Here is a 12,411-nt window from a genome sequence, read left to right on the forward strand (position 1 = left end):
ACTACTGCCTCTGAGCTCAACCGGAGAAAGTCTTTATTTTATTGGGGGGGGGGGGGCTAATTCAAGCTTCTAATGTGAGTCTGAGGAAGTCACGTGAGGTTTTAAATGCATGACTGTGATATGGTGTTATACTGAGATAAAACTTTTACTTGGAACAACTAGCTTCTGCCTCAGCATAGTCTGTTCTCTGTGTGACCTCTGACCCCTCTGTGGATAGAGGAGGGGATCACACATGACACAAGTTTATCTCTATCCCCACAGTGAAGACTGAGGAAAGAAAGAAAAGTGGTCACTTCTGACATTTCTTCTAAGATTTTAGGGTGAGGGTAAGCTTCAAACTCAAGCTTTATAAATTTTGTAATCTAAGCCCAGTGGACAGTGTATTGTGGGTGGAACAGTGTTATCACTGTCACGCCTGGGTTTGAAACTGCTGGCCAGCTGGGGCCTTTCTGTGTGGAGTTTGCAAGTTTTTTCGTATCTGCACATGTTCTCTCCGGGTACTCTAGCTTCCTCCCAGTGCAATGCATGTTTAGGTTGACTGATGATTCTAAACTGGCCGCGAGTGTGTCCGTCTCTCTGTGTTAACCCTGCAATGGACTGGTGACCTGCTCAGGGTGTACCCTGCATCTCTCCCTGTGACAGCTGGGGTAGGCTCTGCCCACCCCATGACCCTGAACTGGATAAGTTGTTAAAAAGAAAATGGATGGATTAAGAAATTCTGTGGTGGTTGAATTCAAATTGAATTAGGGTTGTAACAGGTGAGTATTTTCATTTATGTTTTATTTTGCAAATATAATATTAAACAGTAAAATATTTGCTTTATGAAATGGAAGTTTTAGTTTTCATATATTGAGATCTTTGCCATTTAACTTTCCATTAAATAGAAAAGTGTTCATATGCCTGGATGCCATACTGCCAATCTTAGTTGGTTTTATAAGTCTATAATCCAGATATTTAATCTACAAGCCTGCAATTTATGCAATGCTTCCTATTACAGTTTTTCCCAAATGTTTAAACACATTTCCAGAAACTGTGGCTCAGTGAGTCCAGACACAAACTGAAAAGAGTTAAATGCAAACACAGCACTCAAAACTGTGTTCTTCCTTCTCACACTCTCAAAACTGATTCCTTCCACCAAAGCAATACACACAGATATTATATGCTCACATCTTGCAGAGCATTAAGTAAACACTGATCTGATCAATTCAAAACATTATCATCAAAAGTGTTCATCTATATTTGGGCTTCATTTTCAAATGCAAATATGAGTGTGTGGAAATGGGTTCCTTATTCTTTTGGTGAAGTACACATTTTTTTTTTTTTTGTCCCAGAAGAGCATTTACGGTACTACAGATACAACCCCAGTTCCCAAAAAAATGGGATGCTGTGTAAAATCTAAGAAAAAACAGAATAGATTTGCAGATCTCATAGACTCACTTTTTTTTTCATAATAGATCACAGAAAACATATCAAATGTTTAACTGGGAAAATAGCATTTGAAGAAAGAAAAAAAAAGGGTCATTTTGAAGTTGATGGCAGAAACATTTTCCCAAAAAGTTGGGACGGGGCCGTGTTTACCACTGTGTGGCATCCCCTCTTCTTTTAACAACAGTCTGTAAACGTCTGTGAACTGTGGAGGGCGGCTGCTGGGCTTTTGGGACAGGAATATTGTCCCATTCTTGTCTGATAAAGGATTCTAGCTGCTCCACAGACCTGGCTCTACTTTATTGTAGTTTTTGTTTCATAATGCTTCAAGTGTTTTCTGTTGGTGAAAGGCCTGGACTGCAGGCAGACCAGTTCAGCAGCTGGGCTCTTCTACTGTGAAGCTATGCTGTTGTAATTTTTTCAGTTCAGTTTTATTTATATAGCACCAAATCATAACAATAGTTGCCTCAAGGTGCTTTATATTGTAAGGTAAAGATTCTACAATAAAGAGAAACCACCAACAATCAAAAGACCCTTATGAGTGAGCACTTGGGAGAAGGAAAAACTCCAGATGCAGTATGCAGTTTAGCATTGTCTTCCTGAAATATACAAGGCCTTCCCTGAACAGACATTATCTGGATGGGAGCATATGCGGCTCCAAAACTTGAACATACCTTTTCAGCAGTGACAGTGCCTTACCAGATGTGCAAGCTGCCAGTTGCAGAGGCACTAAAATGCACTCCCACACAGATAGATTTGAACTGAGTGCTGATAACAAGCTGAAGGGTCTGTCTCCTCTGTAGTCCAGAGGACACTGTGTCCATGTTTTCCAAAAAGAATTTCAAATGTCTGACCACAGAACAGTTTTCCACTTTGGCTCAGTCCATTTTAAATGATCTTTGGCCCAGAGGAGAGGGCAGTGTTTCAGTATTCACATATGGCTTCTTCTTTGCATGAAGATGTTTTAACCTGCATTTGTGGATGGTGCGGTGACCTGTGTTCACAGGCAGTGATTTCTGGAAGTGAGATTTCCATGACAGAATCATGACGGTTTTTAATGCAGTACTGCTTGAGGACCCAACAATCACAGGTATTCAATATTGATTGTCAACCTTGTTCCTTGTGCACAGAAATTTCTCCAGATCTTCTGAATCATTAGTTTATGTGCTGTAGATGATATATTAAAAATACTTACAATTATATTTAGAGGAACATTATTCTGAAATTATTCCACAACTTGTAGATGCAGTTTTTCAGACTGATGAACCTCTGCATCTCCAAGATATTCTTTTTACACCCACTCATGTTACTGACCTGTCGCCAGTTAACATAATTAGCCTAATTACTTGCAAAATGTTTCTCCAGCTGTTACTTTTTAGTACCTTACTTTATCTTTATATATATATATATATATATATATATATATATATATAAATAAATGTGTTTTCTGTGACCTATTGTGAATAAATAAGGGTTTAAGAGATTTCATGTTTTTTGCAACAAAGATCAACAACCTAAGTATGAAATACAGAAAACATTACAAAGAAACTGAGTGCAGATACAACAAAATAAAAATAAATATTTGTTACTGCAATACATGTTCAGCTGAACTGTCAAAAAAAACTGCCTCCTCTTTTCTCTACTCACTCTGTTCTTGCTGATTCTTGCCTAACACCTGTGTTAAATTATGCAATTTGAGTTCAGAGATCTGATTTAACTGATTTAAAATGACCTTTGAGCAGCCTGCATGTTGTTGATACATGAACTTCATATTCTCAGCTGCAGCATTTTTGTGGGCGAGTACAGTCAGGGAAAACTAAGTTCCTAAATCAATGAATTCATCTTGTGGTTTCACACTGACAAGCAAAACACACCTGAGCTGCAGTTTTCACGTCATTGTTCCTGGTTTATTCCTCTGCAGGTGCATCTCTACTGCCATCTTGTGGCCGAAAGATGCAGCTGCTGTTGTCTACTGCATATTTCCACTAACAATAAAGACACCACACACGCACAAGCTCTTATTTTCCAGTAAAAAATGAAACCAAAAAACAAGACTTTATTAAAGAAGCATAAAAAATAAAACTCTTGATACATTTCTCATAACCGTCAAGTCAGCACAAATCATATGATTATACAATTCTTCCGGCTCACGGTTAAAAGGTCCATAAACTTTCAAATAAAATATATTTCAATTTTAAAATTTCTTCAATAATTCTCATTTTGTTATAAATCGCCTATATGTAGTACACAAGAAATAAGGAAAATAAAAAAATGGAAAATAAAAATAAATTTGAAGTAATAAAAAGGGTCACATTATTGTCTGGGATATTTAGGTAAGCAAATAAATTGTAAAAAATAAAATGTGTAAAAAGTTTTTTTTTGTTTTTTTTTAATCTTAAAAATTATTAGCTAATGCCAGAAGGCTTGAAGACATGCAGATGGTTAACTTACAAAGAATAATACATGTTCTTTAGAAACTACACTTATCTTCAATTAAGTTATTTTGCTTTTGAAAAAACAAAGATCCCGATGATTGTATCCAGGGTATATACATACACACAGGTTAGGCCTGAAACCTAGTTTGCTGACGTTTTACATTTTGGTTCTGCATACAAAAAGAATTAAAGCAAAAATAGGAGAGCAGAGGCTTGAGGGGAGTCTGTCACCCCACACTGGCTTGGCTCTCTTTGCATCCCCCCCTCCTCTAATCACAAAAAAGGTCAGAGGTCACTGGCTAGCATGCCTCAGGAAACCCTGTTTTCATACCTTTAGGAAGGAAATGGGGGAGGGGGAGAAGTTTGGCTTAAAAAAAAATAAATCAGCAGTCAATCTGAAAGAAATGTACCTTTTACACAATTAAACTACTGTACATTAACCCTAAAATTCTTTCGATGGCCACAAACATCCTGGTGCAACATCACTGAACCCATCAGGAAATTACAACACATTTTATTGTTTAACGTGTCAGCTCGGACAGTTTAAAGAAGAGCTTTAAGATGGGCCTCAACAGACTCACAACAGTCATCACAGAACTGCTCATTCAGACACGCGCGCAGCCCTGTGTCTGCTCTGAGGGTACGCCAGGGGAGACGAGGAAAACGCTCGACATCGGAGCCCGATGCGGGGATGGGTGGCCAGTTAGTCCCGCAGAGGGGGAGGGTGAGGGCGAGAATGAGAACAGGGGTTGTCGGGTCTACAGTGCATTGGAGAAGTTAGTCTGAGTAAGAAATGGCCTCCCTCTAACGACTTATATTCACCTGTGTTTGTGCAGGCAGTTGCAACAAAAGCACCATGAGCTCATCTGCACAAAAAGCTCCTGGGCAGGGTTTGTATTTGTTTTGTTTTTCCCCTTACACCAATCAGTGCACTGCTGCATTCAACCAGGGCAGCCTCATCACCCAAGTAGGAAACAGACAAAAATAAGTTAAAAAAAAAAATCATACAGACTAGAGCACCAAAGCGCAACAGCATCTGCCCGCTCATTTACTCAGTATTACCTTTGATTCCTTGATATTAAAACCCTGCAACTCATCCTGATCTGTGATGGCATCACACCCTGAATGCAGCACCCTACACACCAACAGGATCTCCATGCGATGACTGTGTAGGGACAGTTTAAAACAATAAAAGAACTAAGAACAAGCACAACATTCTGCAGCTGCTGGGATTTGAACACAACGAGTGTCTGGAAGCCCTGGATGACCTAGCTACTAGCTGCCATAAAGGATAAGTTGATTCTTCCTACTGTGTGAGCCTGAAAATGTGATCGTGTGTCTGTGCAGTCAGAGGAAGCCCTTGAGAATTAGGTGTGTGTCATTTTTAAATTCAGCTGTCATGGCTTTGTCTCGTTCTATGAGCTGAATCCACGCGTGTCAGGAAAAAAAAAAGGGCCACTAACAGCAACCGTGCACCGTCACACCGACGTCGCCCAAATCATACACATAGTATAAAACACTACAGGAGGCAGTTACTGCAAACTCACAATGAAATCAAAACACAAATAAAAAACATTAAAAAAACAGGATGTACCCATCCCACTGGAGTTATTCATTAATGCTATGAAACATGACCCCAATCAACCAGCCATATAGTGCACTACATTTTGCCAGGAGTACAGCGCTATATGGATACAACAGTGATGTCAGAGAGTGCCGTACAGCTTCGCTGTGAGAGACAGGTGGAAGACCTAACAAAAACAGTTAGAGCTGTTTCTTTTTCTCTTTTATTTTAGAGGGGCCGGGCCTTACAGTGCATGAAAAAAAGAAAAAAAAAAAAGTTCAATAGAGGCCCCTTGCAATCGTTTAGTATAGGAGAAGCAGGCGTCTCTCCTTAACCTTACTGGACAACACATTCTCGTGTGACATCGGAAAAGCCCTATCTTATCCTAGTGTTCAAAATATGTCTGTAAGCCACACACACTTGACAGTCTAGAGTCAAAAACTAGTAGAAAACAGGAAAGAGGCGGCTCTGTGTGTAACAGATGCGGGAAACTATCGTAGTGTGGATGGATCAGAGCATCGCCTTCCTTTAAGACCAAGTGTGCAGTGAAGGAGAGCGGGACAGGGAGCAAAACTTCTCGTGGTGATGTGAAGAACAGCACAAGTGGGCATTATTCTCTCACACACACACACACACACTCATATTCGCATATAGCAAAGAGAGAGAGAGAGCTGTAAAGGGATTGTCAGGCAGCCCAAACACAGAGAACTGACCTCAGACACATTACTTCACTTATGCTACGTTTCTCACTTATTAAAGGATAATTAATGTGAATCAATGCGACAGCCACATTTGAAATGTGGGGCAGACTCATCCAACATGAATTCAATCAAGAGATGTCTATTACTAACATTCATTTGGCTTACTTACTGATGGCTATTTTTTTTGTGGCAAAGAGAAACAGGAATTGATCCTTAAGAGGTCCTTCGGGTTTCTTGTTCTTCTAGGTGCCTGACATGTCCATCTACCAAAAAAAAAAAAAAAAAAAAAAAAACCTTAAACAAAAAAAAAAAAAAAAAAAAAAAGAGGAACCTTGCTGCTTCGTGCCACAAACAACAGCATGAGTGAGAGCAGAGGAGAAAGGGATTTGTTGGAACCAGGCGACGCCCTGTAGTGAACATTTAAAATTAGGGAGTAGAAAAGTGCAGGCCTCGCCGACATTGAAAAATATCTGTTAAGTACAAAAGTGTCAAAAGGAAAGGCTGTGAGAGAGAAAGCAGGCAGAGATCTGAAGAAGAAGCCAGAATGAAGAAATGTTGACAGACCAGCAGGCAGCCCCGCGGGCCGCTCTGGGTCAAAATGAAGGCCTGAAGAGAGATAAGACACTAGTTTCCTTCCGTAAGTTCAACACCGAGACTGGCTGAGCTCCAACTGTCTGCAGACCAGTTTCAATTAACTTCACTCTGAAAATAAGTCACTATTAATTATTATCATCATCATTTATCGACAGTTATCAGCAATAAATCAACATCCTTATAGTATCATCTCTATTAATGCATTTATTATGGTCCATTGTGTATGTGAGAAGGTTATTAGTGTGACTCCTTCCATTGTCTCTGCCACAGCTGGTGCCCCACTCCAGTACCCCTTCCTGTCCCAACCCAGCTCACAATTTTACCCCCCAGCCCCACCCCACCCTTTGCCCAGGGCATTACGAGAAGATGCGGATGCACTGTGTGGTAGGAGTGTGACAGACGGGGCATTCTGGCTCTGCTGACTGGCAGATTTGCCCAGCACACTCCATGCAGAACAGGTTGTGGCCGCAAGGCACCAGGGCTGCTGTCACCTCGCTCTCAAAACACACAAAGCAGTCCCTGTTGAGCCCTGGGCTGACGCCAACCAGACCTGCAACCCCAGAGCTGGAGCCGCCTTTCAGTCGGCTCAGCATCCCAGAGGTGAGGCCCACACCGCTGCTGCCTCCCTCTGAGTCAGTGGGTGACCCACCGGGGAGGGAGGAGGCTGAACAGGAGGAGTAACCAGTTGACGAGCCGCCGGAGCTGGAGCTGGATGCTCCAGAGAAGGAACCACCTCCTGCGCTGCCAGACTGTAGCCAGGAGAGAGTGCTGAGGGGGTCGCTCTGGGCACGACGGGCAAGCGGGTGATCCAGAGGGACTACACCCGTGTCCTGAGGCAGAGTTGGAGACAATCGTGGAGTGATGGCACCACCACTGAGGCCACTACTGTTGCGACGCAGAGGCTGCTGCTGGGAGGAGCTGGCTGTCTTACTGCCTGTTCCACTGTTGACGAAAGGCGCCCAAATGTTGGAAGCACTGAACTCAAAGCCCAGTTCATCTGAGGAAGCCAGTCCTGGGGTAGATTCACCCCCAAAAGTGAATCCCCCAGCGCTACTGGAGCTTGTGCTAAAAGGACTAGTGGGGCTGCCTCCCTCATTGGCCTTCCGGGTGGTGCTGAAGTTGTCTGAGCTCATCCCGCCGTTGTGCGTGTGATAGGTAATTGATGAGGACATCTTCCTGCCAGAGGAGTGGTGCACTGACATGGAAAGAGCAGTAGGTGGGGACGATGATTGAGGAGGTGGGGCAGAATGGTGACTAGTTGCCCTGGACCACAAAGATGCCCCCAGCCCCCCACTCAGAGAGCTGAGGCCTTCTAGACTGACATCAGTGCCATTAGTGTGGAAGTCATTGTCTCCCTGAAGGTCTACAAAGGTTCCAGTTCGCAGGGTGATGTGGGTCTCGATCTCCTCTCTTGCTCTATCCACATTTTCTGGCATCCCAGTCACCTCAAACACGGGGTCTTTCTCTCGACTGGGTGTCACAATGTAGGTGTGAGTCTGCTGTTGGATGCGCTTGATCGTTGCCCCCTTTGGCCCAACAACTAAACCAACTACTCTGTAGGGCACTCTCACCTAGATCAATAATAAGAAAAAAATATATTAGCTGATTCTCAAGGAGAACAAAACAAAAAAGCAAAACACATGACCCAGCACCACAGAAGGGGTACTACACCTGTATGGTTGTCTGTCCAGGTAGGTTTGGTGGGCCGGGTAGAGAGCCACTTCCTCCAGGCCCTCCAGCTTTGCAGCGAGACGCCCTGATCATAGAGAAGTGCTCCGCTGCAGACACAATTTCACGCTTTGCCATCTCCACATCCTCCCTGCGTCCTGTCACGATGAAGACAGGATCCTCACCTCGGACTGGAGTCTTTATATAAGTGTTTGTTTTGGCACGCAGGGCCTTGATCTTGCACCCTGGAAAATTCAGAAGCACACAATCATCAATTGCAATGTTTGTTTTTTAATGAGATATATTAATCTGATTTTGCTGGCAATTATGAATGCTGCACTTGGTAAAGTTTATAACATTTAGTTGCTCTCACCATTTTATTTATTTCAGAAACATCTGTCTCTACAAAGCAACTCAGCAGTGGCATAAAGTACACCCTCAACATCAAACTTAAAATATCAAAAAATATTTTCAACAACACAAAACTGACAGTATATAGTGTTGTGGTTTATACATTTGCCTGTAAAACAAAAAACCTTCAGTTTAATCCCAAAAGGAGACAAATCTTTTATGGTTGCGTAAGGAAGGGCATCCAGTGTAAAAATCTGACACATCAAACATGCAGAGCTAACCGCTATGATGACCCTTTGTAAATAAGGGAGCAGCTAGATGTAGCATTTTCACAACATAAAACCATCAAAATAGCTGCAAGACTATACAGCAATGGTCCTCAAACCTATTCTGGCTCAGAAGCTAAAGAAACACACACAATTAAAAAGGGTCCAAGCTGAACTGTAGTTAAATAAAAGGATAGCACCATACTCTGACATAATCCACAGTCCCCCCCCCCCCAGCAGTGGTCTATGTCCACAGTTCAGGACCCACTAAACTACAGTAAGTGTACCTAATTATTTGGCAACTACAGCATTAACATAAACAAGCAGCCGCTTCAGTTATCATCAGCTCAAAGTGCAGATGACGATTTCTTACTCTGATTACTTTATGAAAATGACAGGAAAGTCAGCAGAGACTCATGAAGACCTCCACATTAAGCCACTGCTGCACTGCATGTGTCCTCCCAGCAGCAGCAGCAGCATCATCATCATCATCCACATTGCACTCTGTTTCTTTAAATGCGGACGCTTCATTCTCGGCGGCCAATAGGACGCACAGAGCGTGATGTCATTCTGGGAAGCAGAAAGCATGGCTTTTTCAAACAAAGAGAACAATGCCGTAACGTTACCGCCTGCGCGACGGGAAAAACAAACCTACAACATGAGTAAATTTCAACTGCTGGGCATATCCGAATAGAAATAATGAAAAACAAACAAAAACAAAAAAATCTCGCGTATAAAACGTAGCGGCTCGTACGCAAGCAGCAGCAGCATCGGCAGACAGAGCTGGGTGCAGGGCGTAACACCGCCCAGTCCCGTGTTTGTGCGCCTGCTGCCCTGTTTCAATCTCAAATGTGCTCTGCAAAGCAAATAAATCAAAAGCATAAACGCATATGTGAGGTGAATGTGTGAGTTCAGTGATCGGAGCTGCCACTTATTATCTGCGGTATATAAAATCGGCACATTTCGCGATATTTTCTTTGTTTGGTGCAGGCTGCTAGACATGTCCAGACTCCCGACAATCTGCCGCTTTGTCTGACCCTCTCCCTCCCCTCCCCCTCCCTCCTACTCATCAACCACGCTCACACTCCTTCACTATCTGTCATGGCATTGTCTAAATGCTGATTTTTTTTTTAAAGCCAACATAAATACTACAGGCATGTCATTTCAGTTGAGTATCCGCATTATGCTGCCAGTAAAGAGCAGGACAGGGGGAGTGCAGCCCGGGACCACGGTTTCAAGCTCAGACAGCTAAAGTTCACAGACTCAGCTCTCACCAGGCAGTCACCCAAACAAAGAACAAGCAGGCTACCTGAACAAGTTGCTCATAAACACATTAACAGCACATCCTTACCTTGTCTGCCTACTATCTCAGCCACATGCTCAGAGCTGGGGACAGGCACACACTCGGTCATGTTGACGCTTCTTTTCCTGCTGCAGAGGACGGAGCTTTGTTCCCCGTGGACCATGGGGTGCGAGCCAGCCATGTGGTATCCCCCTGAGCCGTAATATTCCGGGGATGGAGAGCAGGACGTCGGAGAATCCCTGGACCCACTGGGATGGTCCAGCATTTGTAGATCCACGAAACCCCCTCCACTCACACCGTTGCAGTTCTCGGGTCCGGGACCCTGGGTCCCATCCAGGCTGTCCACAAGCCCGCTGCTTCCACTACCGCCACCTCCACAGTCCACCTTCTCCAGGGCCATTAGTGACAGCTGGTCCAGCGCGAAGCGGAGCGCCTCTTGGTGGTCCTCTTCCCGGGACTCCTGATCTGTCTCCCTGGACAGACCGACCCCGTTGTGTTGGCTGCTAATCACCACGTCGTGGTCCATAATCTCGGGGTGAAATAAAGGACTAGGCATAGTCTTTCCGTGGATCTCACATCAGATCACGGATGCTTGTTTTGTTGGGAGTGAGCTCACCCTCTGCTGCAATTCAAAGAAAACAACAAGAAATCAAGCGTTTTTTCCCTATATTACACACAAAACACAAATGTAGCTGAGGACCGTGGAGTCTCAGATCAACAACAACAACACGCATTAACAGTATTGATTTGAGCGCCTTGCTTTGTCTGTTGTTGCTGTTTGACAACTGAGACCATCCAGGAGGCTGTTTTTGTCAGGATAAAGCATGCCTGCTTTAACACAACGAAATAAGGTATTTTCGGGCGCTGACTCCAGCCAGTCCCGTGCGTAATGATCAAATTGAAATGTAGATTTAAAAAAAATAAAATTAAGACATATGAGCTGTTGTTAGCTCCAAGAAGCAAAAGCTAACAGGCTAGCTCCACACAGTCGGCACTCAGTCACGTTGCCGACCTCTTTGTTTGAGAGCGCCGCGGTTAGCTGCTTTTAGCTCTGTTCTGACAGTCGAACTTGTGCTCATATTCACGAGCTGTCGTGTTGGTTTTTTAAAATTAAATAAGTGAGGAAACCACGAGAACTTACCCAGCCTTTGTCGACAAGGTCCCCTCTTCGCTCGTAGCCCGGTTCTTCAGGGAAAGACGTGGAGCAGACTGAAGGAGGAGACCTGTGCTGTGCTGTGCTGTACTGTGCTGTGCAGAGCTAGGAGCTAGCGGTCTGGCTAACTAGCAACCCGAAAGGGGGGCGTAGGAGAAGAAGAAGAAAAAAAAAACGTTTAAAAACGAAAAGAGGGCATTGTTTTTACGCCTTCACGATATTTTCACAGGGGTGTCACTGCCTCTTCATTCCTCCCAGCGTCAGGGAGAGCGCCGCTAAAGTCCAAGGTTAGCGGTTACCTTTTAGTTTATTTAAAAAAAAAAAAAAAACCAGTGACTCTCGGTTCTCTGCTGCTACTCCTGCCTGACCCCGGTCGGTCCGCCGCCTTTGTCTCGCCAGGCGCACGCCGCTCCGTCTCCCGCACACGGCACTGACGTCACCCGCGACACAACAATGGGTTCAAAGGCCACATGCAGCAGCCAGGGCTACTGTCACCCCCACCGAGTCTGTCACAGCACTGGTTCACTCTCCTCTCTTCAGTATAGGCTTTTGCACCCCGACTGTTAAAAGGAACTGATTTATGTTAACAAAAAATGTGACCATGGTTGGGCGTGTTCATCATGGCTACCAATGAGGTGTTTGGGGTGGTCTGACAGCATCACCGAGCGATGCTCATGCACTATTTATTTTCTAGGATATTAAAAAAAACACAACAAAAGTCATAAACGTGCTATAGGTCTATGTCAAAGCATTGAAATGTTTAAGGCACCTTATGCTGTGCCAGAAACTAAATTTGTTAAGTCTAAAATAAAAAGTTAAAAAAATAAAAATCAAGTCTATAAAAAAAAAAACTATAGTAAAAAAATGCCTAGTACTAAATATATATAATCTGGTTTGACTATTCAACTCTCATTTGAGTCTGAAGGGTTATACAGATGTAGTGACCGCTCC

The 12,411-nt window shown here is 43.6% G+C and overlaps 1 protein-coding gene across 2 annotated transcripts; it reads right to left on the bottom strand.

The window, feature by feature from the left end:
- Window positions 1-7,075: 7,075 nt before the first annotated feature.
- LOC115796194 (RNA-binding protein MEX3B) lies at window positions 7,076-11,814 on the bottom strand. Of its 2 annotated transcripts, none has more exons than XM_030752486.1 (4): window positions 11,449-11,814; window positions 10,356-10,926; window positions 8,391-8,632; window positions 7,076-8,290 (listed from the first exon to the last, which is right to left on the bottom strand). In XM_030752486.1, the coding sequence occupies exons 2-4, from the start codon at window positions 10,861-10,863 to the stop codon at window positions 7,076-7,078; spliced, it is 1,965 nt and encodes a 654-aa protein (XP_030608346.1). In that variant the 5' UTR covers window positions 10,864-10,926; window positions 11,449-11,814. The 2 variants fall into 2 exon arrangements, with proteins under 2 accessions (XP_030608346.1, XP_030608345.1); XM_030752485.1 differs by having other exon boundaries at window positions 10,356-10,929.
- Between the last annotated feature and the right edge of the window lie 597 nt (window positions 11,815-12,411).

Source organism: Archocentrus centrarchus, chromosome 17 (genome assembly GCF_007364275.1).
Source record: "Archocentrus centrarchus isolate MPI-CPG fArcCen1 chromosome 17, fArcCen1, whole genome shotgun sequence".
NCBI classification, from domain to species: Eukaryota; Metazoa; Chordata; class Actinopteri; order Cichliformes; family Cichlidae; genus Archocentrus; species Archocentrus centrarchus.

What these genes read in the sequence shown, in the direction of transcription:
- LOC115796194 (XM_030752486.1), bottom strand. Translation starts at nt 10,863, where the DNA reads ATGCCTAGTCCTTTATTTCACCCCGAGATTATGGACCACGACGTGGTG. An exon ending in TGAGATAGTAGGCAGACAAG is followed by an intron (nt 8,633 to 10,355) that starts GTAAGGATGTGC and finishes TGAATTTTCCAG; the next exon opens with GGTGCAAGATCAAGGCCCTG. An exon ending in CTGGACAGACAACCATACAG is followed by an intron (nt 8,291 to 8,390) that starts GTGTAGTACCCC and finishes TTATTGATCTAG; the next exon opens with GTGAGAGTGCCCTACAGAGT.